General features: G+C 41.6%; 1 protein-coding gene across 1 annotated transcript; it reads right to left on the bottom strand.

Moving 5' to 3' along the window:
- Positions 1 to 3331: 3331 nt before the first annotated feature.
- LOC139580933 (myoferlin-like) lies at positions 3332 to 26333 on the bottom strand. The gene is made up of 53 exons (XM_071410093.1): positions 26015 to 26333; positions 25560 to 25615; positions 25236 to 25327; positions 22123 to 22231; positions 21329 to 21422; positions 20830 to 20996; positions 20605 to 20733; positions 20401 to 20463; positions 20240 to 20290; positions 20078 to 20108; positions 19591 to 19706; positions 19237 to 19363; positions 18883 to 18986; positions 18720 to 18788; positions 18584 to 18627; positions 17955 to 18037; positions 17684 to 17722; positions 16813 to 16937; positions 16580 to 16693; positions 16205 to 16382; positions 15985 to 16109; positions 15683 to 15792; positions 15335 to 15527; positions 14471 to 14758; positions 14209 to 14372; positions 13773 to 13887; positions 13591 to 13693; positions 13319 to 13455; positions 13075 to 13245; positions 12846 to 12939; positions 12682 to 12759; positions 12395 to 12576; positions 12126 to 12284; positions 11928 to 12029; positions 11655 to 11816; positions 11360 to 11522; positions 11165 to 11238; positions 10422 to 10433; positions 10234 to 10332; positions 9988 to 10116; positions 9639 to 9794; positions 8223 to 8314; positions 7952 to 8122; positions 7653 to 7801; positions 7365 to 7504; positions 7190 to 7278; positions 7012 to 7107; positions 4953 to 5094; positions 4746 to 4845; positions 4415 to 4608; positions 4148 to 4257; positions 3882 to 4029; positions 3332 to 3755 (listed from the first exon to the last, which is right to left on the bottom strand). The coding sequence occupies exons 1-53, from the start codon at positions 26103 to 26105 to the stop codon at positions 3717 to 3719; spliced, it is 6168 nt and encodes a 2055-aa protein (XP_071266194.1). The 5' UTR covers positions 26106 to 26333; the 3' UTR covers positions 3332 to 3716.
- Between the last annotated feature and the right edge of the window lie 964 nt (positions 26334 to 27297).

Below are 27297 nucleotides of genomic sequence, written 5' to 3'. Positions count from 1 at the left end.
TTGATTCTATACTTCATTTGACATGTTTCTACGGACTGTAACGGAACTTTTTGACTTTTCGTCTGCTCGCGCCTCATGAATTTGGATTACTGGGCTAAAAGCGCGAACAAAAAGGAGGTATTTGGACATAAATGATGGACTTTATCGAACAAATCAAACATTTATTGTCGAACTGGGATTCCTGGGAGTGCATTCTGATGAAGATCATCAAAGGTAAGTGAATATTTATAATGCTATTTCTGACTTCTGTTGACTACACAACATGGCGGAAATCTGTTTGGCTTGTTTTGTTGTCTAAGCGCTATACTCAGATTATTGCATGGTGTGCTTTTTCGGTAAAGCTTTTTTGAAATCTGACACAGCGGTTGCATTAAGGAGAAGTTTATCTAAGGTTCCATGCATAACACTTGTATTTTCATCAACATTTATGATGAGTATTTCTGTAAATATATGTGGCTCTCTGCAAAATCACCGGATGTTTTGGAACTACTAAACATAACGCGCCAATGTAAACTCTGATTTTTGGATATAAATATGAACTTTATCGAACAAAACATACATGTATTGTGTAACATGAAGTCCTATGAGTGTCATCTGATGAAGATCATCAAAGGTTAGTGATACATTTTATCTCTATTTTATCTCTATTTCTGCTTTTTGTGACTACTCTCTTTGGCTGGAAAAATGGCTGTGTTTTTCTGTGACTAGGTGCAGACCTAACATAATCGTTTGGTGTGTTTTCGTCGTAAAGCCTTTTTGAAATCGGACACTGTGGTGGGATTATCTTTAAAATGGTGTAAAATACTTCTATGTTTGAGGAATTCTAATTATAAGATTTCTGTTGTTTTGAATTTGGCACCCTGCACTTTCACTGGCTGTTGTCATATCGATCCCGTTAGCGGGATCTAAGCCATAAGAAGTTGTATCTGATAAAACACACAGGTGCTAAATCAAGGTGACTTATAAAGATGAGGACCAATATCAAGAAAGGGAGTGCGGTGATGTAGAGTGCACAACTAAAGAATCATTGTGGAATCCGAAAAGAAGAGTATGCCAAAAGCATGACATGCTAAAAGAAAGGAATGAGGTGGGTAGATAACTAAGTGTGTCATTGTAGCAAAGTATTTATAAACAAAAAAATTGGATCTCTTAAACGTTCCTTAATATTCGTTCTATCATCTATACAACAGGCCATAATTGATTTTGGCCCAATAAGCCTGGCATATTCCCATGTTCAAGGAGCTTTCTGTTTTGATTGGGTTATTTTGCCTATAAACCTTTAGGCCTACCTATAGAAAAATAAAAATACCACTCTGCAACTCTGCCTAGCCTGGCAAGAGTGTCCAAAAGGGTGTTTAGCATCCCCAGTTGCTCTTCACGTGTGGAGAGGATATTATCTGCTGCTGGCAGGTGTTGTGCCGAAAATCTCCCCCCTGCCAGAATTCTCCCCACATTCGCGTTCTTCATTGCTGCGACTTGCTTGCTAGTTGAGATTTATGCTCCGTTGTCAGTTTAGCCTACATTTCACTGATCTTAGTAGCAGAAAGCATTTTTCGGTTTGGCTATTTGTTTCAAGCGTATGTGGCGGTTCTAGCTTGTATGGCGCCCTGGGCAAACCCCCTCCCTTCAGCTCTCCCAGGCCCATGTCGCTCGTACATAAATCCACTACTGATTTGTAGTGGATCTCTTTGCCAAAAATCGTTATCTCTCCTAGGTCTTATTCGACTAGTATTTTTGAAAGTGTAAGGATAATAATTCAGCCATAGTTGTTCTGACATGTTTATTGCTTGCCAACATTTTACTCCCGCTATGTTTAATAAACACACACACATTAATTATTAATTTCGGTTGCCTATCCTGACGTGAAGTTTGTTCTATAGAAAGTATTTGACTCTGGCCACAAAATTAAGGAAATTAGAAGGGGGGGAGAATTCTGGCAGGGGGGACCCTGAAGCCACAGACAGGCCGAAATTAATTCTAAAAATGAATTCAAAGGCAGTAATAGGTCATTTTTCTCTTAATTTATATTTAATTCTAAGTCAGTCACAGCCCATATAGGCAATTTATATACTATAATGATTTAATACAAAATGTTTAAATGCTGAGCGCTTTATGCCCTTACCAGCCTAATGTGTCGCAATCGCAAATACTTCACAATGTAATTATTTGTAGGCTATAGCCTTGAAATAATTTAAATATAGCCTAAATCATTTTCGTTTTTTCTTAGGCTCCCTGTCTGGCTCCTGCCCTATTTAGATGGTTTATATGCTGTTTAATATAACATGTCGCCTATTTGAAATGATATTCACCTTTTCATGTTTATTCAAATCCATATGGATTGGTTTCAATACTTAAAAACCAATTGGTAAGGTAGTCACAAAAATAGATGGGTGTTTGTTAAACTTTAATGAATGGAACGAATTTGGAGTGCAGTTATTTTCCCATGTGAGCCTGAAAACAGGAGACGTAGGAAAGGGCATGGAGCGCCAGACCAGTGCTTGTCCATGATCGAGATTTCCAACCGCTCAACTCTGCTCACATGCCATGGTTCCAATGGAGCAGAGCCTGCAAAGGCGTTCATAGCGTCTTGAGTTCAACTAGGAAACATTTAGTTTGGAACATAATTAAAATCAATGCCGTAAAACCACATCACAATCAATTTACCTAAAAGTATGTTATTGCAGTGATATTCTATGCGTTTGCCCTTCACGTCTATGTTCATGAATACTCGCATGTAGGTATATCAGTGCTCACAGTACACTTTGTACTGCCTCGTTGACTTTAAAATTGGAAGTTGTTTCGTAATTTATATTATGCGTCTCCACAAGTTCTTATCAAATCATTACTAGCCTAAACTAAATTAAACTGCAAAAGTGATACCCGTAAGACAAGACCAACTTGCAGTTCTAATTCACCCGAAAATATTAAGGGAACAAATTGCGTCAAGGTACACCAATCATGTTTGAGACAGATACTGTTGATCAAGAGCACAGCGACCTCTGCCACTGACAGAGGGTATGGCCAAAGGCAGTACTTCTGTTGTATGGTTTTGGTGGAGTCGAAGATTATTTTTGCACCATTCAACTGTAGTTGTTTTAACTTTTGGATTACATTTTACTGATGGAAAACCAAGATCAAATTACTAAAAACTTTACAAAACATGCATTTGCTTTTAATTGACATTGGTCTCTCTATCCACATTTTGGCAGTTGTATTTTAAGCTTGGTTGGAGTTAGGGTTACACAACCTGCAGGCCTGTCCTTACCGTTGACATGGGTTTTCACCTGAACTAAGAATATTAATATTAAAAAAAGACACCGAAGACCAACAATTTCATTTGCATACTAATTATCATTTATTATGACCTTTAAAAACAAACATTTTTGTGCAAATATATTTATTTTTTCAAACAATACAAAAACAGATTTGAACATTGTGTGTACATAAGCAAAATATATGAATTGCAAAGCACAGAACATCCATTTAAAAAATAAAGAGTGAAAAAGTGCATAACGTTTAAGGAATTCTGACTAACTTCTGAAAAGAGAACATATGGCAGAAGTTGGTTTGAACAATACCAATTGTGCATTGTGGACAAACAGTTAATTTTTTAATACATTTGAAATATTACACATAGTTTGGAATACATAAAAATAGTCATGATCTTTTTGGTTGAAAAATACATCGGACAACTTTGGTCTCTGCTCCTCTGGAGTTTATTCGAATGGCTTCACAATTTTCATTGAAATGTAGTTCTAGAATAAAGAATAGCAATTAGGCAAACAATAATATCAAAATGTAGGTTATCGGTTTGTTATTTCCTTAATGTGAATTTTACTTTAACACAATCTGACCATCTCTCCCCTCTTGCTTGTTCTTACCGGTAAAGAGTACAACAGGATTCCGATGAAGAGCAGCACTAGGGTCAGCAGGATCAGTCCAATGAACATCCACTTGAATCTGTGACACAAAATTAACTTCACGGTCTTACAGGGGTTCGTGAACCAGAAGAAGGATGTGTCGGGACGGCTGTTGATGTTGGAAGAGGAGGAAACAGAGTTTAATATGGTATATAGAGTATTGGAGGTAAACATTTCTGATATGCCTATGAAATGGTGAATCTACACAGACCAGTGGACATCCTTACTTAGGGAAGTCAAGCTTTGGGTTCATGTTGGGTTCATCCCTGCCCTTCCCAGCAGGCTTCCCATCCACCTCATTCTCAGCCACAATTTCAAGAGTCATCTCGACCTTCCCCTACACAAGATGTTAATTCAGATTTATTCCACACAATGTTTCACATACGCCTCTGTGATTCGCAATTTAGTAATCTACTGCAGAGACCCTAAAACCAAGTTGATTTATAGTCTTAGTTTTGTCATTGTTAAATTGATGACCACTAAGCTGTACTCACACCAAGGACTTTCTTCCCATCCTGTTCAATGACACAGGGCCACCAGCCTCTGACAGACTGCTGAGCGAACAGCGAGTTGGCCAGGTCTGATTTGTGTGGCCCTGCATCCAACATCACCTCCATCATACCCAGACTGCACTTCTCTGGAGTCTTGGCAGGAGGGGTTAGGTTACGCAGATCCAGCTCTACTGTGCCTATAAAATGAGCAGAACAACATCACAGAACTGTGTGTTAATAGCAGAATTGATCAGCTGAAGCAACATTAACATATGAACATTTTTGGTTGAAAGAAAGTATTGTATGGTAATTCATAGTGCTAGAGGTGTCTCACCCAGGTAATCATCCAATGAGAACTTGTCATTATCCCAAACTTGAACAATCAACTTGGGGGGTATCCTGAACTCTGTTTTGTCTAGACTCCAGAAGTGCTCCTGTTTAAGGAAAGCAAAACAGGCAAAATTGTTGCCAATGAAATGCATCTCAATTTTATCTTACTACACTACTCCATTTGTAATATTTTGGTCAAGCCTCAACACACCTTCTTGGAGACCAGACATAGCTGTTCAGCGGGCAGGTATTCAAAGCCAAAGATGAACCTCCAGTTGAAGTTGCCATCTCCGTCCAGAGACCTGTAGTGGACGTCAGTCTTCTGCTTGTCCTCTTCCATACCTGGCATCCAACTGGAAAGACAAACTGACTGGTTAAATCATTTAGGTTGTAATGTGCCATTTTAGTAGTTAGATCCTAATATATTTTCAACAGATAATTGTTCAACACTAAACTCTATCCTCCCGATTCCTGCTTACAAGCAAAAACAGGAAATACCAGTGACGAGCTCAATACGGAAGTGGTCCGATGAAGCGGATGCCAAACTACAGCACTGTTGTTTCGCTAGCACAGACTGGAATATGTTCCGGAAATCATCGGATAACATTGAGAAGTTTACCACAGTCACTGGCTTCATTAATAAGTGCATTGACGACATCGTCACTACACTGACCGTACGTACATAACCCAACCAGAAATCATGGGTTACAGGCAACATCCACACTAAGCTAAAGGCTGGAGCTGCCGCATTCAAGGAGTGGGACACTAATCCGAACGCTTATAAGAAATCCCGCTACAACCTTCAACGAGCCATCAAACAAGCAAAGCATCAATACAGGACTAAGATCGAATCCTACTACTCCAGCTCTGATGCTGGTCGGATGTGGCAGGGCTTGCAGACTAATCACAGATTACAAAGGGAAATCCAGCCACGAGCTGCCCAGTGACGCAAGCAACACTGAACCATGCATGAGAGCACCAGCTGTTCCGGACGACTGATCTCACTCTTCGTAGCCAATGTGAGTAAGACCTTTAAACAGCTTTACATTTACAAGGCTGCAGGGCCAGAAGGATTACCAGGATGCATACTCTGAGCATGCACTGACCAGCTGGCAAGCGTCTTCACTGACATTTTCAACTTCTCCCTGACCCAGTCTGTAATACCTACAGGTTTCAAGCAGACCACCATAGTAAATAAATGACTACCGCCCTGTAGCACTCACATCTGTCGCCATTAAATGCTTTGAATGGCTGGTCATGGCTCACATCAACACCATCATTCCAGAAACTCTGGACCCACAAGAATTGGCATACTGCCCCAACAGATCTACAGGTGTCACAATCTCTACTGCACTCAACACTGCCCTCTCCCACGTGGACAAAAGGAAAACCTATGTGAGAATGCTGTTCATTGACTACAGTTCAGCGTTCAACACTATAGTGCCCTCCACACTCATCACTAAGCTCAGTACCCTGGGACTGAACATCTTCCTCTGCAACTAGATCCTGGACTTCCTGACGGACCTCCCTTAGGTGGTGAGAGTAGGCAACACCACATCTGCCATGTTGACCCTCAACACAGGGGGTGCATCCTGTATTCCCCATTCACACACAACTGCGTGGCAGCGCATGACTCAAACACCATCATTAGGTTTGCGGTGGAAGGCCTGATCACCAATGACGATGAGCCAGCCTATAGGGAGATCAGTGACATGGCAACAACCTTTCCCTCAACAACACAAAAGGAGCTGAACGTGGACTACAAGAAACGGAGCTCCGAGAACACCCCCATTCACATCGACGGGGCTGTAGTGGAGTGGGTCGAGAGCTTCAAGTCCCTCGCTGTCCACATCACTAAGGAATTATCACGATCCACACACCAACAGTTTTGAAGGCACAACACCTCTTCCCTACTCAGGAGGCTGAAAAGACTTGGCATGGAGCCCTCAACTCTTCCAAAACTTCTACAGCTGCATCATTGAGAACTTTGACAGGCTGCATCACCGCTTGGTATGGCAACTGTTTGGCACTCGAACTGGGGCCGTACTCCCTGCCATCCAGGTCCTCTATACCAGGTGGTGTCAGAGGAAGGGCCTAAAAATTGTCAGACTCCAGCCACCTCGTACCCCTGCACATCGACTCGGTACTGGTACCCCGGGTATATAGCCAATTTATCATTACTCATTGTGCATTTATTCCTCATGTTATTATTTTTCTCTGCATTTTTTGGTAAGCATTTCAATGTTAATCTACATTTGATTGATTGATACCCTTTGACATAGATGTCACTCATGTGCTCCCCAGTGATGCTGGTTTCGTCCAGAATGACATCAGTGGTGTTCCAAACAACAGCTCGAAGGAAATACCTAAAATGGAGACATGGTATTCATTAATAGACGTTTATAGACAAGATTACTTTAAAATACCAAATTGAGAAACGATTCTTACTTTTTGGCCTTGCGTGGTGCAATGTCAAAGGGTGGTCCGGGAAGGCCCATGCTTTTGGGGTAAACATCCACCCACATTTGAAGGCGGCCCTATACAGTGAGTAAAAATAGTTAGTCTCAGATACATGGAAGCAGTGGTAGACATATTAAAAGAGGAAGACAACATGGACAGTGACCTGAGAGAGATGGGGCTGGAAGCTGCTGAACAGTGTCCTGGTCTCCACATGCTCCGGCACCAATCCTTGAGTTCTGAGCACATGCAGAGGGAGCCGTTCGTTGGCAGGGCCCAAGTGCTGGTGGACCTCATTGTTAGCCTCTAAATGTAGATGGTAAAAGTGGGTTACCTCAAGTCACATAAAAAAGGCTCTACTCAGGTCACACAAAACAATCTTGTCCTCAGATCGCTAAAATGAACATTAAACGTTAAGAAAAACGGCATTTAAAAAAAACTGGTTATGAATTACCAAATTGATCCAGGGTGTACTGTTCCCCATTGAATGACAGTGTGTTGCCATTGTCTTCTGTCATGGGTGGAGGGACACCTTTGAGGCGGGCCAGGTTCTGAAGGATCTGAGAGGGCTTCAGCTGGTCACGCCATTGGTTGATTCCCGAGCTGTTTCAGGGAGATCAACACAACAAATAAGTTCTTAATTGACCTGCCTGGTAAAATATAAATACTATCTGGAGCTATACAACAGAAGGCAAGGGGCATTTTGTAGTGAACTATCACATTAAGATTTACAGTAGGAAAAAGTATCCTCACATGCAGTATGTCTGAGGTAGGCCACTGTAGGAGCCGAAGCGTGACAAGAAACGGTTCTCCAGGTCAATCACCGTCTCTCCCACTTTCTCATCGCGACTCAGCAGATCATAGTCATACACAGAGATCTTCAGGTCTTTGTCTTGAGGCAAGAAACATGTCATCTCAAACATTCTGCAAAAAAGGAGATTTAGTATAAGTGTAATGTACAATATTATCCATAACAAGATCTTGAGGGTAAGTAAATATCTAAATTAAAATGTGCGATTTTTACCTTCCAAACACAGGGTTGGTGGTATTTGGTAAGTAGTTATCTCGGTCCTCAATTGACTTTTTCCCCAGGGCAATCTTCATATAAGGATCACACTGTAAAGGAAAGGCAAATTGAGAAGACATGTTGCAACATTTAAAATCGATTCAATGTAGTATGCGTAAAATTGAAGGCAGCAGCAACACGGCAATGGACAATGCAAGAGCTTAGAATTCTAAGGTTATATCTTCATTTTGGGAAAAACAGTCAGACATAACAAGGTTCACTACCTATAGTGCCTTCAGAAAGTATTCACACCTTTACTTTTTCCACATTTTGTTGTGTTACTGCCTGAATTGTCTCTGGCCTACACACACACTACCCCATAACATCAAAGTGGTATGTCTTGAGAAATTTTTACAAATGAATTACAAAAAATTCAAGCTAAAATGTCTTGTCAGTAAATTAACACCTTTATGGCAAGCCTAAATAAGTTCAGGAGTAAATACTTGCTTATTTAACAAGTTGCAGAGACTCACTGTGCAAGAAGTGTTGAACATGATTTTTGAATGACTACCTCATCTCTGTACCCCAACATACAGATAATTGTAAGTTCCCTCAGTCGAGCAGTGAATTTCAAACACAGATTTAAGGGCACCTATTGGTAGATGGGTAAAACTTTTTTTTTTAAAGACACTTAATATCCCTTTGAGCATGGTGAAGTTATGAATTCCATTTTGGATGGTGTATCAATACACCCAGTCACTACAAAGATACAGGCGTCCTTCCTAACTCAGTTGCCGAAGAGGCAAGAAACCACTCAAGGATTTCATAATGACTGACTTTAAACAGTTAGAGTTTACTGGCTGTGATAGGAGAAAACTGAGGATGGATCAAGAACATTGTAGTTACTCCACAATACTAATCAAAATGAGTGAAAAGGAAGCCTGTAAAAAAAAAAAAACATGCATTCTGTTTTCAAAAAGTTAAACTTTAAAAGTGGCAAAGAAATTAACTTTGTCGAATACAAGCCGTTATGTTTGGACCCAATACAACACAATGAGTACCACTCTTCATATTGTCAAGCATGGTGGTGGCTGCATCATGTTATGAGTATGCTGGTCATCAGCAAGGACTACAAATTATATTTCTGCATTTAATTTAATACATTTGCACACATTTCTAAAAACGTGTTTTCATTAAGGGGTAGTGTGTGAAGTGTGTAATTGTTTTAATCCATTTTGAATTCAGGCTGCAACAACAAAATGTGGAATAAGTCAAAAATACCCCAATTCATAAAGTTAAAAATAATATGAGATGAATATTGCTCACACCATTCAATGTCAAACCAATATGGGTTTAGAACTTTAAAGCCAATCATCTCAGAATCACATTTTTACAGATAGAATCTTATAACTCCAAGGTCACATCAGGACTCGCCTGGCCATTGTTATCCTTGGGCTGCAGGTCGATGCCTCTGACCACATAGATCCTGACCAGGCACTCCTGAGGCCCGCTTTCAGGCAGCTCACGGAACTGGCGAGGAGGAAGAGCAACACCCGGGTCGTCTGATAGAGGGTACACCTTAAAAGAGCCCTGAAAAAAAAAAACAGTCAGCCATCACTGACAGGTAGCAATGCATCAACTCTACCACTAGAACGCAGCAATAGCCTGATTTATGACTGATGCATTCCATCCATTTGTATAACTGAGCCAATGTGGCATGTTATGCATGAGACATGTAAGTGTAGGGATTTTGTGAAACAACGGAAAGCAACTGCTGTTCCACCTTAAATTCTCCAACGACAGATGGATCATCATCCCCATCTTCATTCTTGCCTCTTTGCAGTTTGAAGGTGCTGCAGAAATCGGTGAGTTGTTTGAACTCAGGAACCTCTTCCAGTTCGTTATCATACACCTGAAAACAGAGATGATATAAAAATGATATTTGAGTCTAGGGGGGGGGGGGGACTATATTCCAATTAATCAGTGCAGCTACTTCAGATGTATTCTGTGTGAGATGTCAAGGCTTCACCTTCAAAGTGTCATATCCTTTCTGAAGGTAAGGACGGCACTTCTCCTGATCGCCAATGGAAGCGTAGAATTTACTCCACCAATCAACGGTCTCCTTCTCCTAATGTGAAAAAGCAAAGATAATATATCAAATTCAAGTCTGTACATCAGTGTGATAGAGAGCTGTGCGTAGAAGTTTTCATATCTTACCTTCTCTGCATGCTTTAAGGAAGGAGAATGGGATGAAAGGAAAGATAAGTAAACAAGGTGTCAAGTCAATATCACAGACAGTCATTCGTATGCCAGCTAGTGAATCAGTGTCACATGAATGTGTCACATGCATGATCAATCTGGTAGATGTTATAAGATCTGCTGAATCCCTTCACGGGATTGGCCCGTGAAGGGGGGGGGAAAAACTGCTTATTTATTTGATTCAATGATCCCAAAATGTGATCCAATGTCACAATTGGACATTGTTTGAATGCACGAGCTAAGATTGTCTAGAAGGTTGATCATTGATTACAATAGAAGTGGTATAATTTGCAGTTCTGTCATTTTAAATAATTGTAAATGCATACAATTATAAAACACAATTTAATATGTTCTCCTGATCAGCAATATCAATTGGATTATAGGAATGAGTAGACAAGATGTGAGAATGCAAAATCACAAGAATAGTTTCAATAAGGGTTTCTTTTTTGTTGTTGTTCTGTTCTAAATATGGGACACAGACATCCTGTTTTATTAGATTAAACTTTAATACATAAAGGATGAGAAGTAGGTGGCGGCCATTTTGTTGACTGCTGCTGACATACTCTACAAACTGCACGTCAAAGCGTCGACGTGAAATTCAGACACTTATTAGATAGAATATATCTTAAAAGCTCCGAGTGTAATGTCCAACAAACTATGGTGAATGAGAGGGGATTTCCCATTCAAATGCCAGAGTATACCTGAGCTTCAAGCAGAGGCCTCCTGTCTTCCATGTCAATTCTGATGTCCCGAGGAGAAGCGGCCATCAGAGCCACTAACAAAGACAAGTCGAGACAATTTCTTATGTACATCTCATATGTTGGAGAAAAAAAAAAAAATCTCAACATAGGGTGGTAGTATGCACGTGTAGGAAGTGTACGATAGAGACAAGTTACCTTTGGATGACATGGATGACTTCTGGATGATGTAAGGGTCGCAGCGAAACTCCTCCAGAGTGTCTATGGTACACTGTCCAACCACTGGCTTCCTGCCAAATGGCCTGTGGTCGATCACCTTCAGCACGATGGGAGGGGTGTACATCTCCTCTTTGGGAAGGAACTGAGGATAAAGACGAGACAACTTTGACATCGATCCCCTGAGTGAGGGAATGAGAGGATGCCTACACTGTCAACATTTTACAAAAAAAAAGAAAAACAACAATGCCTGAGATCCAAAGCAAGCAGCTCTTACCACTTTGAGGAAGAGGACAGAGCCAGGAAAGTTGGGGCTCTTCTTCATGTTCTTGATAACAGCAGACTGAACCACCTCTCCTCCACACTCCACCACCAGGCTAGGGGAGGACACAGTGGCCAACTGGTAGGTCTTCATGTTGCGCAAGCCCCAGGCTAGAATCTGGAACACACACACAGGGTAACAAAATATATATATATATAGTGGGAAATTGCAGGTAAACTAGCCATTTCTATGGGATGTTATGACATTACTTAAGTATAGTAGTTTTACCTCAATGGCCATCAGTTGCACCACAGGCCGTATCCCCTGAGGCACCATGTACAGATTCTCTGCCCTCTTGGGAGGAACCAGAGGGAGGTCCATCCCAATACCCTGGAGACAGAGAGTTTACACAAAACATATAACCCTCTTCCTATAAGCCTGGCCCACTAACCAATACTGCTCCACATCCTCCTCCTGGTACTACACCTTATCCTTCAGGATGAGCTCAGCAGCCACAAGCACCTCCCCAGCCCACTCGCCCTTGTGTGTGATGGGGGACCACAGCAGTTGGGGTGTCTGGTCCATGCCTGGGTTCAGTTTCACCAGGGGGACACACGTGCTCCGACCCAGCAGCTCATGTTTCCCCTGGGGCAGAGAGCAACATGTTAACCAACTACAGCCAGGATGAAAATCACAGTCAATAAGGGGACTGTGTTGATAACCTGAGTAACTGACGGGACTTTGATCACACTCACCACTTGGTCATTGTCATAGAACTCCAGCACCACATCGGGGGGATAGTGGGCGATGTTCTGGGGGTCCCCGTAGATCTCCATGTTATGGAAGATCAGGGTCTGGTCCCACGTGGGGTTCAGCGTAGCCTTCATGGTCTCGGTGGTTTGACTCATGTGCAGGAAAGACACATGGACATATGGATCTAGGAGGAGATGAAACACATTGTGTTAGATAATAAGTCCACAATATCTCACGTGTCAACTGTCACCAAATTTTAAGAGGATTTTTGACAGGGAGATACGCAGACCCGAGAAGCTGTCTTTGTCCATGGCAACAAGGTTCCTGGCCTGGTAAACGTAGATGCGGAGGTGGTAGACGTGCGACCCTGCAGAAAGAAAAAAACACCCAAGGTTAAGGCCAGTATCAGACAGAGAGAAATCCATGCCAACTATGTATAATTAAAGCACTCACTGTCAAATGAACAGGAAACAGTTGGAGTATTGGCACCAAAGGGCTTGGATGCATCAACCTTATCATCTTTTCTCTTCTCATCTGTATCAACCCCCTGCAAAGACAATCAAGAATCCCTCAGAATGAATCACTCAACAGGGATGGACAACTGTTGGGCAAGAGCGTCGTCATGCCAGGGAAAAGAGAACACCAACAGAAGCTGCAGGCCGTGAGGACCAGAGTTGCTCACCAGTGCACCCTCCAGTTTGAAAATGGCGGATGCCCCTAGGCGGTCGGCGGGGGCCATCTTCCTCCTCCAGCGTCTGCGTCGGATTGTGTCGGTGGAACGTGCCTTCCTGTGGAACTTCCAGCCAATCAGAGAGGAGAACTCCCAGCCCTCCGGGTCTCCTTGGTCTCGCTTCTGAAAAGGCAGGGGAATATATTTGACACCAACAACATTTAATTACAGTTTCCTATTGGCAGTGTGCACTGACCTCAGCGGTTGTATCAGCAGCTGATCTCTTCCTGGGCCTGACCACTCTCCTCCGTCGGAGGATGTGGTACATCTTCTCTGCTGGCACCCACGACTTGGGTTTTTCATCTGGAGGGATGGTGATTCCATACTCCCAGCCTGCATTCAGATAAACACCTTAGAAATTCATACACAATGCTTGAAAATACTACAGGTCATTTCTACAGTAGTAGACATTACAAATCCCAACTTCAAGTCCTCCACTGCAAGGTCAAGCAGTGTGTGAAAGCAGACCTTTCTCATCCACAGCCCTGTTGTCATCCACAGTCCACTCAGTCGCCCAGCTCCAGCCTGCAGGACACTCCATCTCCCCTGGGCTCGGGGTCTTCTCCCCATTCTGCAAACACAACCAACAACACCTCAGTTACCTGATCACCGTTGTGTGTTCTTGTGTGTGTTGTTGTGTGTTCCCTAACCACGTCAGCGTAGGGCTCGGCAGCAGCCTTCCACTCTCCGCCAGGGAAGCGAGTCTCGGTCTGGAAGACTTCATCTATGAATTCAGTGTGTCCCGCATCTGCCTCTGTCAACAGACTTGTACAGACACACACAAAGAGATATTATAACAGACTTAAAACCTGCTCAAAAAGACCTGGTACAACAACACTCCTCACTAATGGGTGGTTGATGGAATGAGAAAATGAAAACAACCAAAGAACTGGCAGCTGGGTTATGTTCATTAGGCACTAAAGGGAAGAAAAGAGACAGAAACAGGGAGGGCCCACCTAGACTTATCCAATAACGTTTCAAAATGATGTGCCCTGTCTGCTGAACATGACTGATTACGTTTGATTGTGATAAAGGAGGGCAGATTACGAATATTCTACCATTGTAAAAAACAAACACGCGTCTTACCCCTTCTCTGGGTCGATGAACCATTCTCCCTCCCACTCCCAGCCTCGCGGGGGCATGAAGTACTCCTGTTTCAGCTTCAGTTTGCCAGTCACATCAGTGTACTTGTGGCGTAAACCCAGACCCGTAGTTCCCCACTTTCCCAGCATGTAGGCCTGATTCTCATACTGCCAAAGGGGGAGAAAAAAAAAACTCTTATACAACACTCTCCTCCATTTCTATTAGGTTCAACACTCAAAAGGGAGTCATTTTCATAGAACCATACCGATTCAGCAAACACACTGAACGTCCCCTCAGAGAAAGTGTTGAACTTCTTCTCGTGTGCAGACAGGCCCAGCCACACGTTGACTCTGATCTGGACTGGAACCTTCAGCCCCTTGTTTTTATCCATAGGGTACTGCATGAGGATAGTCCTGGTCCTGCCGCAGAACTGTCCACAGGCCTGTTCGCTGTAGGTGGAGTAGAGGAGCTGGTGGGCTGGGATGCGGCTGTACGCCACTCGCTTCTCCCCCCTCAGCATCCAGATGATCACGTCAGGCATGCTGTTCTGGGGCTGGAGAGGGACACATGTAAACACACAACGTCAATTACTGTACAGTCCCAGTTAATACAACCCTACACAACTGTATCACTACCTTCAAGGGTCATTTAGAGGGAATTGTACATGGAAACATGCAGTACAAGTCAAACGTTTGGACACACCTACTCATTCAAGGGTTTTTCTTTATTTTTTACAAGTTTCTACATTATAGAAAAGACATCAAAACTATGAAATAAAACATATGGAATCATGTAGTAACCAAAAAACAGAATCTGTGCAAAGAGTGTGCAAAGTTGTCATCAAGGCAAAGGGTGGCTACTTTGAAGAATCTAAAATAAACAAATCAATCTAACACTGTTGGTTACTACCTGATTCCATAGTTTGTCTTCACTACTATTCTACAATGTAGAAAATAGTCAAAATAAAGAAAAACCCTTGAATGAGTAGGTGTCCAAACTTTTGACTTGTACTGTACTTAAATGTGAAGAGCCTATAGACCCAATTTTCAGCCATTATAACCTCAGATTATTGATAGCATTTTACCAAAAGCATATCATGCCCAGACAAACAGCTTGACCTCTGACCTACCTCATCAGCAAGCTGCTTCAGTTTGTCCAGCCAGCCCTCGATGTCCACCAGGGTGTCCTTGATTTCGGTGGACTCTTCTCTCATACGGTCGGCCGCCTCCATGATGGTCTGCAGGGCGCCGTCACGCAGCTTCTTGATCTGGATGTCCAGTGCAGTCAGGTTGGATTGGCCCTCCAGGTCTGGAACTTTGAAACTGGTATGATGGGGATTGGGTTAGATACAAATACTGGGTTAAGAGTTATCGTCGCTGTGTTTGAGCTAGATCAGCATGGAGTTATTCTTTGAAACCCAAAAGATTATCCCAGTGTTTACTAACTAAACCCCATTTAAAAACAAGGAAGCATTTACCTGTCAAGATCGTCGATCACCTGATTCACCAGTCTCAGCCAGATCTCTGCCAGACGGTTGTCAGAAGCTTTAGCCAAGATGGCCGTCTTCATTGCAGTGATGTTAGATTGCTGAAAGGAGCAATAGTCTAAAATGTTACATTGTATTCATACATTCTATGAATAATATTAGAATACCATTTACATTTTAGTCATTTAGCAGACGCTCTTATCCAGAGCGACTTACAGTAGTGTGCATACATTTTTATACTATGAATAAAATATGCCATGGCAACAAAAAAAACAATTAACACATTATCTTACCAGGCGTTCAGATATGTACAGAATGATGTTGACTGCATCCAAACGGTGACTGATGTCCTCCCAGAATGATGTGATGACAACCACTGGCTTTGTGTCAGCCCAGGGCAGGTAATAGTAGTGGTTACCTGTTGAAAATAAACAAATTAGTCCAATTCACATACTCTTGTAGAGGTACCAATTACCAGATGAGCTTAATTTCTAAGGTGGCTTGGTCCTTTACCATCAAACACAGCACAGCTGTACTGGGTAGTGGAGGCCAGTGGTTTACAGGTGGTGTCCAGTTTGTTGCCATAGTTGCCGATGCTGACCTCAAACTGGATTGGTTCGCCAGGCTCCTGGAGCATGCTGGCACTGTGGAACACGGCACACAGACAGTACTTCCTCCTACGCTGGTATTTCTGATCAGAAAATAAAACGTGTTTGGTTTAGATGAAAAAAATATTTTTTGATTTACATTTCAAATAACTTTATTATTCAAAGACGTAGCATGTATTTTGTTTTTCTTTGGCCATAACCACCAAAACAGGACATACCTATAGGAGAAAAGGGTAAGGTAAAATTGATTAAGATCCAATGGGAGGACAGGTTAGAGTACCTGGGCCACCAAGATGTCATCACTAGGGATCGCATCCACAGTCTTGTCAGGTTTGCCTTCCAGTTTAGTCGAGAGCTCAACCAGGATTCTTCCTCGATAGGCCACCCCTTCACCCTGTCAAAAAGAAAAGTATAGATCATTTGAGTGTCAACATTAGTTTATAAAGTCCATATGTAGAGAACTGTCAACATCGCCAAGCTTAGAGATGTATTCAATTCCCTTGTAGGACCTACCTTGCCATAGTTCAGCTCTTCATAAGGGTCAGGAAGTCCAGTAAACTCTCTGGGACTCCCATACAGGTTAACATAGCAAGGCCCAAAGGCTGGCAGAAAACCCACCTCAGACTCCCCAGTCTTCCCTGTGGAGGAAAAAGCATTTATTTTTTTACTAATGTGTCTAAATGATGAGCTGCACAAAGCTGTGGAGTTAGTTCTGCATGTCAGAAGCTGATGTCTTGGATGGAGAATGGCTAACACAGCAGTAGCAAATCTAGGGCATCTACCCAGGTAAACTCACAGGGGTAATATGCTGTGTTTCCCCCCCCCCCCCCCCCCCCCTTATTGGAGTGTTAGGTTACACAAAGAATCTCAGCCTCACACAGCAACTTAGAAATGCAACACACACATGCTTTGGCAAACAAAAGGAGCGCAGGCAACTCTGACAGCACAAACAGAGCATGCAAATGATATTAAAGTCACAAAATTCCACAACTGAATATGAAGAGTTAGACAGGAAATCAAAATTGTTTGCTGTAACCTTTTGAGTACCAAGGACGGACAACTTTGAAATTATATATGTGTTCACTACACTCAAATATCATGCTATTGTACTCAAAGGGCTACAGAAATGAATTGACCGGGCACAACTCTTAGCAGTCACACATTCACAAAGTAACTTCAGTGCAGTAATCATTTTCTGGGGTCAAATTCAATCCATTCTAAATTCTTTGAAACGTCATGCTGGGCTATAATCTGAGGAATTGACTAATGTGATGTATACAGCACTGCAAATTGCAGTATCCTTGACATGACTTGTTAGTGGTACTGGGCCAAATAAGATTATTGCACTGGATGGTACTTTAATAATTCATCACATCTACTGAACCTTCACGTGATTGAGAGAACCCATATCCCGCATGTTCGTCTAGACAAAGAGAAAAAGAAAAAGCATGTTCTGTATATTAGACAATTACAATAGAATATAGAGATAAATAGAGTAGACCTATTCATTTAACAACCAAAGTGAATGGACATATTGTAATTAGACAATACTGTTATACTAGAAGCTACAATGGCATATAAATCATATACTTGAGCTATAGATGGTGACAGAGAAATAGTGGGGCGTAGTGTAATAGACCTCAATCGAACCATACCTTCAATTTTACCACCAGAGGACGCTATTTTGCCCAGATTCAAGTACGTGGTGCCAATTGAGTCATTCCGAGTCAAGCGATCCCTGCATAAGAAGTGCAATATCACAATATGACATTATTCACCGTCAACTTCACTTTCATCACATTTAGAGGACACACGGTTTTCCTAACCTTTGACTTGCACTGATTCTCCACCATTCCCACTAGCAACAGACTGAGGCTACAGTGGTGTTTCCCTGCCAACAGAATCCCAGCCTGGAACAGGGAGTGGCGGTTGACTCACTCATACTATAGTACAGCCAAGTTCCTCCCAGGCCAAATAACAACTGACTGACCACACTCTGGAGACACCATTACACAGCATACAGGCAGGGAGCAGAGTGAGCACTAGGGAGGCACTCTAAGGGGGCTGCCTATACACTACTTACATATGGGGTTTTCCTGAGGTATTTTTGACCCATGTGACCAGGAAGAATTCCTGGCCCTATTTGTGCAGAAACTCAGAAAGTATGCATCTGAATACTGTTCTAAAACAGTGAGGTAGGGTGGAGCAAAACTGACAGAGAGCAAATGAAGTGCTTTAAAAATGGATACATTGGTGTTCAGTAGAGGAGATACTGTTGACTTACCAATCAAATATGGTCAGTTTGATTTGTTCACACATGGAAGGGAACTGCAGAAAGATTTTGTAAAATCGTTGTTTTGAATCACAATTTACCAAAGCAGAAATCCAGTGCTTTTGTGTTTTTTTTTGTTGTTTTTTACCTTAACCTGAAGATTCAGCATTTGGTTCCATTCTGGGTTGGCATTCTTCTCAATGACTTGGGTGCACAGCTACAACAAACATTCACATATCAACTTCACAACCATTTCCATAATAAACAAATCCTCCCCTTGATTTGAGTTGTGTGGAGAGGAATGGGAATACCTTTTTGCCAGCGAAGCGGGCCTCTACAAAAGGGTCCACTAGATTCTTCTTGTTCCCGTCCCCTCCAAACATATCCTTCACTGACTGGGCAAAGGCATCATCCACTATGAAAAAAACCAAATACATACTGGTTAAGTTTGTTTTGAGAGGCAAGTATATACCACATCAATCTGAATCTCACAGTTTCAAGAGATAGACACTTTTCTAAATGAATAGCTAGCACAGATGCACACCCATCTTAAGCGTAGAGCAAGCACTTAAAAAGTCAATGCTGAAGAACCTTAAAGCATAACAAATCAACCACAACAGCAGCAGAACGTGATAGCTACGACATTAGATATAGGAGTGGTGTACTCTGGGGAATGTCCTCGGCCCGGAACACTTTGAGAGACAGGGTGACCCATCGCAGAGTGACCCCCGCTGGCATCAGCAGGTTACTCTCTATGTCATCCTGGTCATCGCTGACGTCCCTCTTCTCTACCTGCAGAAGTCACAAACACACACACTGGTGTCACACTTTGCTATGGTAGGAACAGACGTTATTTTCATGTAAATCTGACCGGGGGGGGGGGGCATATACATCCATCCATTATTTATTTTTAATTGCAGTGCTGACCACGATTTAGCAGTAGCAGTGCGCCAATGTTAAATGCATATAGGGGAAACACTGAGGGAGGTAACTCCAAACTAAAGGTTGTATTACTGTACCGGTGGTTCATCTCCCATCCCAACTATGAACATGCTGACTTTAAGGTATCCCCTGGCCCCCGAGCTGTTGTCATCAGGGTCATTCAGAAGGAGCCACTTCCTCATCACGGAGTGAGCTGAGAGACAGACGGGCACAACATTTACCTCCATGGACGGGTTGTCTGATAACATCACAGAAATGACGCGCGTATCGATGAGTTTTTAATGATTCTTAACGTTCGGACAGCTAGCAACAATGACAAGCTTATGCCATGTGGGGAATCATAGATGGCTCATTTCAGCAAGTTGTATCTTGTTATTGATACCATGTCTTGTTTAGAGGTGTTTTGACTGATGTCTATACTAATATGGCGCAAATTTGCTAGCTAGACAACCAAACAACTGTAACAATGCATTTAAGATTTTTTTTTTATTGCACAATGAGCACTTCTGTTTCCAATAAACATTGAGACTGCAAATACAGAGAAAGTCACCTCTACAAACTTACCCGGTCCATCATAGATAAAGCCGATATCAACCTGTGGGAGGCAAAGAAAGATGGGAAATAACTCACACTCAAAATACATAAATCGAGTAATGGATTGTAAAGTTGGGACTCCTTTGTGTCCTTAAATGTTTTAATAAGAGGTGGGGGGGAAAGGAGGAGTACCTTGAACTCCCCCATGAGACTGTCAGCTCTCAGAGAGAAGGAGTCGTACACCTACAGAAGGAGAGTAGTGTTAATTCAAGCGAGAATGAAATGCTATACAATACATAGTAACTGAATGTTCATCAGTTAGTGCCAAATTACCAACATCGAGTTCAACTTACCCGAAAGCTGATATATTGATCAAATAGGTCTAATGGTAACATGTTGACGTTGTAAAAGAACATCTGTAAAGAGAAATGAATCTGCGTGGTTTAATGAGAAAAGCAAAGCCACGTAAACCTTCAGGACAAATGTACTGCAGTCATTTCTCAATTTGATAAGCACCCATGTACTTAGTCAAGTTTAATCAATATGGCTGCCTTTACCTCATCAAAGAAGGGATTGTTTCCCCTCTTTATCCTTGTTCTGTGAGTCTGTCCACAAAAATTCACCTTCACAACAGGTTTGATGTTATTCCCAGGGAGCTGTCGCCCCTCTATGATCCTGACACGGATCTGAGGGTAAGAGATGAGAATAGGGAGTGAAAACAATGTTACGCAGTATGACAGTTGTGTTTAGAGAGATGTTAGAACTGCTTTGGGAGAATTCACCTGAAAGTCCTGGGGTTTATTGGCCAGGGGACGGTTCCGTTTCCTGGTACTCCTGACCAGTCTTTGGTTAGGGTTCCCAGGCTGACCATTGGAAGAGACTCCCCCTGCACAGCCACTCTGTCCTCCTTCAATAAAGTCCTCATCCCGCTCTTCACCTCCACCTTCCACTGCAGACACATACACACACCACAACCAGTCACCAGATGTTATTAAAGTATATTCAACTGCACAAAGATGTTTTGCTGAAGTAACAGCTAATACAAGGATCCAAATAAACACATTGGCCTTTCATAATGCTGCCACTTCATGGTTGACAGGAAAACAAAGCAAAAATACTAATATCTCCGTGATGTTTCTTTCTTATTTCGATGATTAAGACAAGCATACCAGACAGCTCTTTTTTGCAATCAAAGTATTCATCCACAGAGCTGAGCAAACAAAAGTCCTCCATGATCCCAAAGACAAATGCTACTGTGGCACTTCAGACGACATGACGTACCAGAATCACCAGCTGTAGCTCCTTCCTGTGGGTAATTTGGCTTTGGAGCGGCATTGGCTGGAGGGTCATAGCCAATCAAAAGGCTTACTGTGGCCTGGAAGGTGAATAATTGGTGGAATCAATCAATCATCTCATTAAAACATGCTGGTATCAAAATTCAGATTGGAAAATTGCACCAGATTTTTTTATGCTCATGTGGTTATTGTAGTTAAGATAATAACTGTTGAATTAAAATTGGGTAATAGGGATTGAAAGGATTGCAGGGAAAACAGGTGTTTCAAGTTGAGCTGATTGCATGATTGTTTTCCCCATATCCTTGGTAGCTGGTGAGTGGCTGCACTACCCATTATTAACTAGTGAGGGGATTGCATTAATCTGGCCCATCGCTTGGGTAGGCGTAGTTTGCACTGGGTGGGGAGTGATTGCGTTTGTTTTGGAACCGGGCTGCCTCCGGGGCATAAGCTGGCTGCCCCGTTCTGGCCGCCGGTGAAGTCTGCTCAAAACAAAAGTGACATAGGTTAAGCACGTAGAGTAATGAGTAGGATTCTGTGTTCACACGCAGAAGTGATTGTTTTAGATTTTTTTTTTGTTAACCGCTTTATCTGCCTTCCAAATTGAAACTAATTAGAGCATATATTTTATGAAACAGAGATGTTGTATGTTTCTGAACGATGGATCATGCTGCCTTGTTGACAACATAACCGAGCGGCACAGATTGCTGTTCGATTTGAGCAGGGCCATAGACCGGTGTACCCAGGGCCAGTTTAATAGAATCCCCTCAGTGAAAAACATACCCCAATAGCCTGTCCCTTTTCATTGACAAGAGCCACATCTTTAGATGGAGAGGATTTGACTTGACCAGTTGCAAGGTCTTTCAGTGAGATTTTTGCAGAGCCTAGAAACCTACAAAACAAGGGCAAACGTCAGATTCGGCTAGGTGTAAAAACAAATACAGCTTTCATACTATACAAAGGTGAGGGTTGAAATTACTTTTGATAATGAATAGTTCAATCTTTGATTAAACATCAGGTGCCTGTAAGAAATGGACAAGGTAGTCCAGAAAATAAAAATCCATTGCGGGGGAAAATGACATCATACAAAATAGACACATCAACAAACAAAACCCATCCCACTTATTCAATCACAGTCCCTTCCAAAATACATCCCTACAAAGGCTGAGGTGCCTGTGAGGGCGAAACATTCACAGACAGGATTTCTCGCAAGGCCTCGGCTGTGAAATCACGAAGACCCAAGAAACGTTCACCTGCATTCACAATGATTTCAATTTTCTCTGAATTTTTCTCCACTCGCGATGTACAGTTTATGACCATTGCAATAAATTATACAAAGTCCACCTTTTTAACATGTAACATTTCACGATCCCTCGCTTGATGAGAACCCTTAACTGGTCGTGGTGCCTCTACTACTATTGTTTTCTTCCCCGCCACTTGTTCCTTCCACTCTTCTCACCGCCTCCAGATAGGAGACACGCTGGACACACCTTGCTCTTGCCACCTCGGTCTCCTTCACCCTAACAGGGCACTCCAGGATTTTGGGCGCATGTTCGCCTCCACAATTGCAGCCTTTCACTTCATCTGGCATACGATACTCTTCCCTTCCGCACACACGTGACCACATATTTTGCATTCATGACACTTAAGGGGTTTATGCACAAAAGCTCTTGCAGGGTATCTCATGAATCCTAACTGTATATGAGATGAGAGAGACTCTTCGTCAAAGAACAGTAGTATGGATAAAGTCAATTTCTTTTCTCCATCCATCATACAGGCCAGTCAACGTGCACCAACCACTCCATCGATGTCTTCAGTTATATCAGACCTTCACTTCTTGTGCCACCCCAGAAATAACCCCCTTGACATTCCACTCCTATATCGTTTTGAGGCTTAAAACATGCTTCTTCTGCTCCGCAGATACACAAACAAAATCGAAATAAGACAACTTCTTGTGACACTTTCCTCCAACACATTCCAGATTTTCCTCGTGATGTTAAACGGATTGCCCAGGTAGCATAGATCCAACACCCTCACTAATCTAGGGGTTTCCTAGTTTCCACCACAACTTTCCTTCTCTTGATTGACTTCTTCACCACTGTAACCCACTCATTTTCACTCTCTGTGCTATTATCGTCACCCGACTCACTAGCAGTTTCAAACAAAACCTCAGTTTACGCCATCTTCAAAGTATATTACTTGCTAGCTTTCGCTGTGATCTGTGGGAATGAGTGGGCACTCGTGCGCTAAGTGATGACACCATGATAAAATACTATGACATGACTTGCTGCACCACATCACCTACTGTATGTATGAACAAATTGTTACAACTCTTTCAAGGATCTGAACTTGTACCCTCCAATCATGATTCATGTCTTTACAGACAGGATACTATTAAACATCCGAGTGGCTATTGTTAATAATGTCATTGATCTTTTAACACTTTGCAATTTATCTTTACTGGTCACTCTGCTTATGGGGAATATTACATTTCCTATGCAGTGTTCAGACTGATCTCTTCTACATCTGGGAGGCTGAAACTTGAATTCTCTGGAGATTGATACTCTTCTGGAATGCAGGATAATAAACCTGGGGATGTTGGGTTTTTTGGGTAATTTGAGGAATTCCTGCCCAAATCTAATAAGTCCAGAATCACAAGCTTAAACATTTCTCTCCCAAGTTGCTAGGGTTACAAAGTACCATAACAGACCCTGGAAAACTATGTGAGAGAAGAGTCCCTATACTCCCCCACATCGTCAGAGTGTGTGTCAGATTAGGCTAACTCAATGGAGAGCTTTACTCACATCACATGGCCTGCACTGATGCATGCATATAACTGACAAAACTGGAAAATCAGACATCCAATTTCAAATGTGCTGAGCTGCAGAATACTGTAGCTAATCTACATTACATACACAGGATTCACAGACATGATCATTCTACTGAATTAATCTCACCAAAACATTTACATTCTGTAAAGTATGTGTTTTCTTCATAACATACAAAGCTTTCATGATTTTAATTGGCAAACCGTGGAAACTCTTTCTGTGGTTACATCTCCAGATCATTACCATATGTCTTTTCCTCTGTGAATGGAAAATACTAGACAGACACCACAACATTTTAACTTTGGTCTATACTTAGTGGCCTGAACTCTCCCAACTTTTTCATCCTACATGAATACAATCTTTCCCTATCAGCAAGTGCCATCCAGCTCATCCCAACAGAACAAACAGGGATTCATTCATTGTTGCCTAAGATGGATCACCTCTCCCACTCACTGCAAGGAAGTCTGAGCATGGCAAGTAGGGTGTGGGAGCTACATGTTGAGCCAACAATGAGGTTTCCTGAAACAGTGGCTATGCTAACTTACTTTACCATGAACATTATCTCTCGAACGCATTGTAGTACTCTCAGTAGATATTGGGAATTGAATTGTATGCCATGCTACAAGCCCTGATCTGTTTATGTCATTATGTAGCTCTTGTCGAACCGTTTCAAGACTGCAGTTGACCCTTTCCTTTTGGGGGTTAATTTGCAGTTGGTTGGTCTAATCTACAGTATACCTTCATTAAAATTGAACAGATGAAGAGATATTGTAGTAGTTGTAGAAGTCCTACCACCTCCTGTAATCACATTGCAGACTAGGCAGCTCTTTACAACTTCATTTAGAGTATGGCTCTGCTCTGTTTTAATGAGGTGGAGCAAACTGGGTTTCTCTCTCTCTCCTAACCCTCCTATTACGGCAGGGTTGTATTCATTACACCTATTCTGTTGCAAAACATTTCTTAAATGGAAGCAAATGGAACGGTGAGGGACCTACCTGAATTTGTCCAATAGAAACTCTTGTTTTAGTTGCAAAAAGGAACGTTGAGGTGTATGTGTGGGCCACTTACTTATCTTTCCCAATAGTTTCGTAGTCTTTCACAATCACATCAATGTAAGATGAGGAATCAAGCGCAGAGCCCTTCAAATCAAACTGAAGGACCTGTAATCAAACATGACATGTATTACTTATCAAATCAGGGGCACTGCCAAGGTGTTTGAGGTACACACAAATTATATTATTAAGCCTATTAGAGAGCAGGCAATGACAATATTATACAGAAGCCTACAATAGTATACGGTCAGAGTTGTAGCTATTTTGAGCATATCTAGTCTTGCTTTGGCAATACAACTTTCCCAAGGACAAATACTCTGTTTGAACAGAAAGTACTTACTTCATTCCAAACTGGGTTTACTTCACTGTCAATTGATTTGGTTTTCTTCTTTTCATCTGAAAGTAACATTTGTTTTTTTTCACTTATTTCAGTCACATTTTACAGTTGCTAAGAAAGTATTCCATTCTTAGCAACTTGTACTGAGTAAAAGAATGCCAGTGCAGTCAATATAACTCGGGTAATATTGAATTGATACATTCATCAGTTTAGGTCCAATGAAAAGTTATTGCCTACTTTAAAGGACTACATCCTGATTTAACCAATCAATAAGTTACACCATCATCATTCTTCCTCTCACAACCTTTGTTTTTCTCAATGAATGCAACAAAAGAAAACGTTATGACATTTCTATTTGTAAGGTGATGGAGTAGCCCAATAAAGCAGCCCATCAGATTTGTGGATCAAAATACAGAAATATAATCTCTGGGACATAAAAAGTAAGAGCACTTCCTTACCTTTAAAAATAATAGATGCTACGGGATCCGGTGTACTTCCAAGTTTAGTTTTAGGCAGACCGTTAGCAGATTCTACCACAACCCGCAACATTATGATACTCACTAATAGGAATCAGTATTGTTCTGGAATTACTTTAAAAACCGAATAGCGCGCAGCATCATCATCACCACCACCACCCCATCACTAAAGCTAACAGCACCAATTTGAACCCGTGTTTAATTTAGGTAAATAACAAGGGTGGGTCAGAGAGGAATAGGGTAAGCGAGAGGTTTCACTCTCTCCAAAATTGAGCCCAATGCGTTTCTGAACTTGTTGCCTGCCTTCCCGCCTTTGAGGCAACGACTCCCATTGTTAGGACGGAGACATGAGCATCTCGTCATTATACAGATCTTTGGGTGGGTGGGGATTTTGGGGGGAAGGGCAGTGTGCTGGCATCCTGTGTAAAGTGTTGACAGAGGAAAATATTGGCTCAGTGAAATAAGTAGGAAAATACTGTATAAAAAAGTGCTAGTACTTGCATGGCGCTATTAAAACAGGATATATAGGACAAAAATAAATCTCGACTGAGCAAATCGTATTTTTCCATTCATATTTGTCCGTTAATTTCTGTCCCATGACAAGTTAATTGGTGCTCTATTGTTATTGGACTGGTCAATAAAAGTACTCTGTCTCTATCTAGTGTTTTTTTTAAATTAACATATCAACAAACAAAAGAGGAATAGTCACATGTAAACAAGCATACATACAACCTATTTACATTGCCAGGAATCCTAAACAAACAAATCATATTCATTAATAATACAATTTTTAATTGCCTTTTTGTTTTTCATTTTAGTTAAAGTAGTGCCATATTGTTTAAATTCATTTATAAAGTGGAAAAAGTTAGGTTTTGAATTAGACCATTTGCATTTGTGAATATGAAATGTACCTAATATTATTAGCAGTTGAATTAAATATACTACATCTTTATCAATGTCATAATTTCTTAAATAAATCATCATATTAAAACCATTACATTGTACAACCGGTCCTATTCTTTTGTAATTCTGTATGTCAATCCAAAAAATGTGACTATAAATACAGGCAAAAAACAAATGCAAAAATGGTCTCCTTCTCCATTCCACAGAAATCACATTTATAGTCAATATTCAGCTTGAATCTTTCCAAAACATGTTTCACAGGATAAATTCTATGTAACATTTTAAATGAAACTTCCTTTACTTTGTTACTGATACAATATTTGTTAGCAATTTTCCGTCTAGTGGTGGTTGATAAAAAAAGG

This window comes from Salvelinus alpinus, chromosome 7 (assembly GCF_045679555.1).
Source record: "Salvelinus alpinus chromosome 7, SLU_Salpinus.1, whole genome shotgun sequence".
NCBI classification, from domain to species: Eukaryota; Metazoa; Chordata; class Actinopteri; order Salmoniformes; family Salmonidae; genus Salvelinus; species Salvelinus alpinus.
The sequence above is the reverse complement of the archived record's forward strand: the minus strand, read 5'-3'. Positions and strand labels throughout refer to the sequence as shown.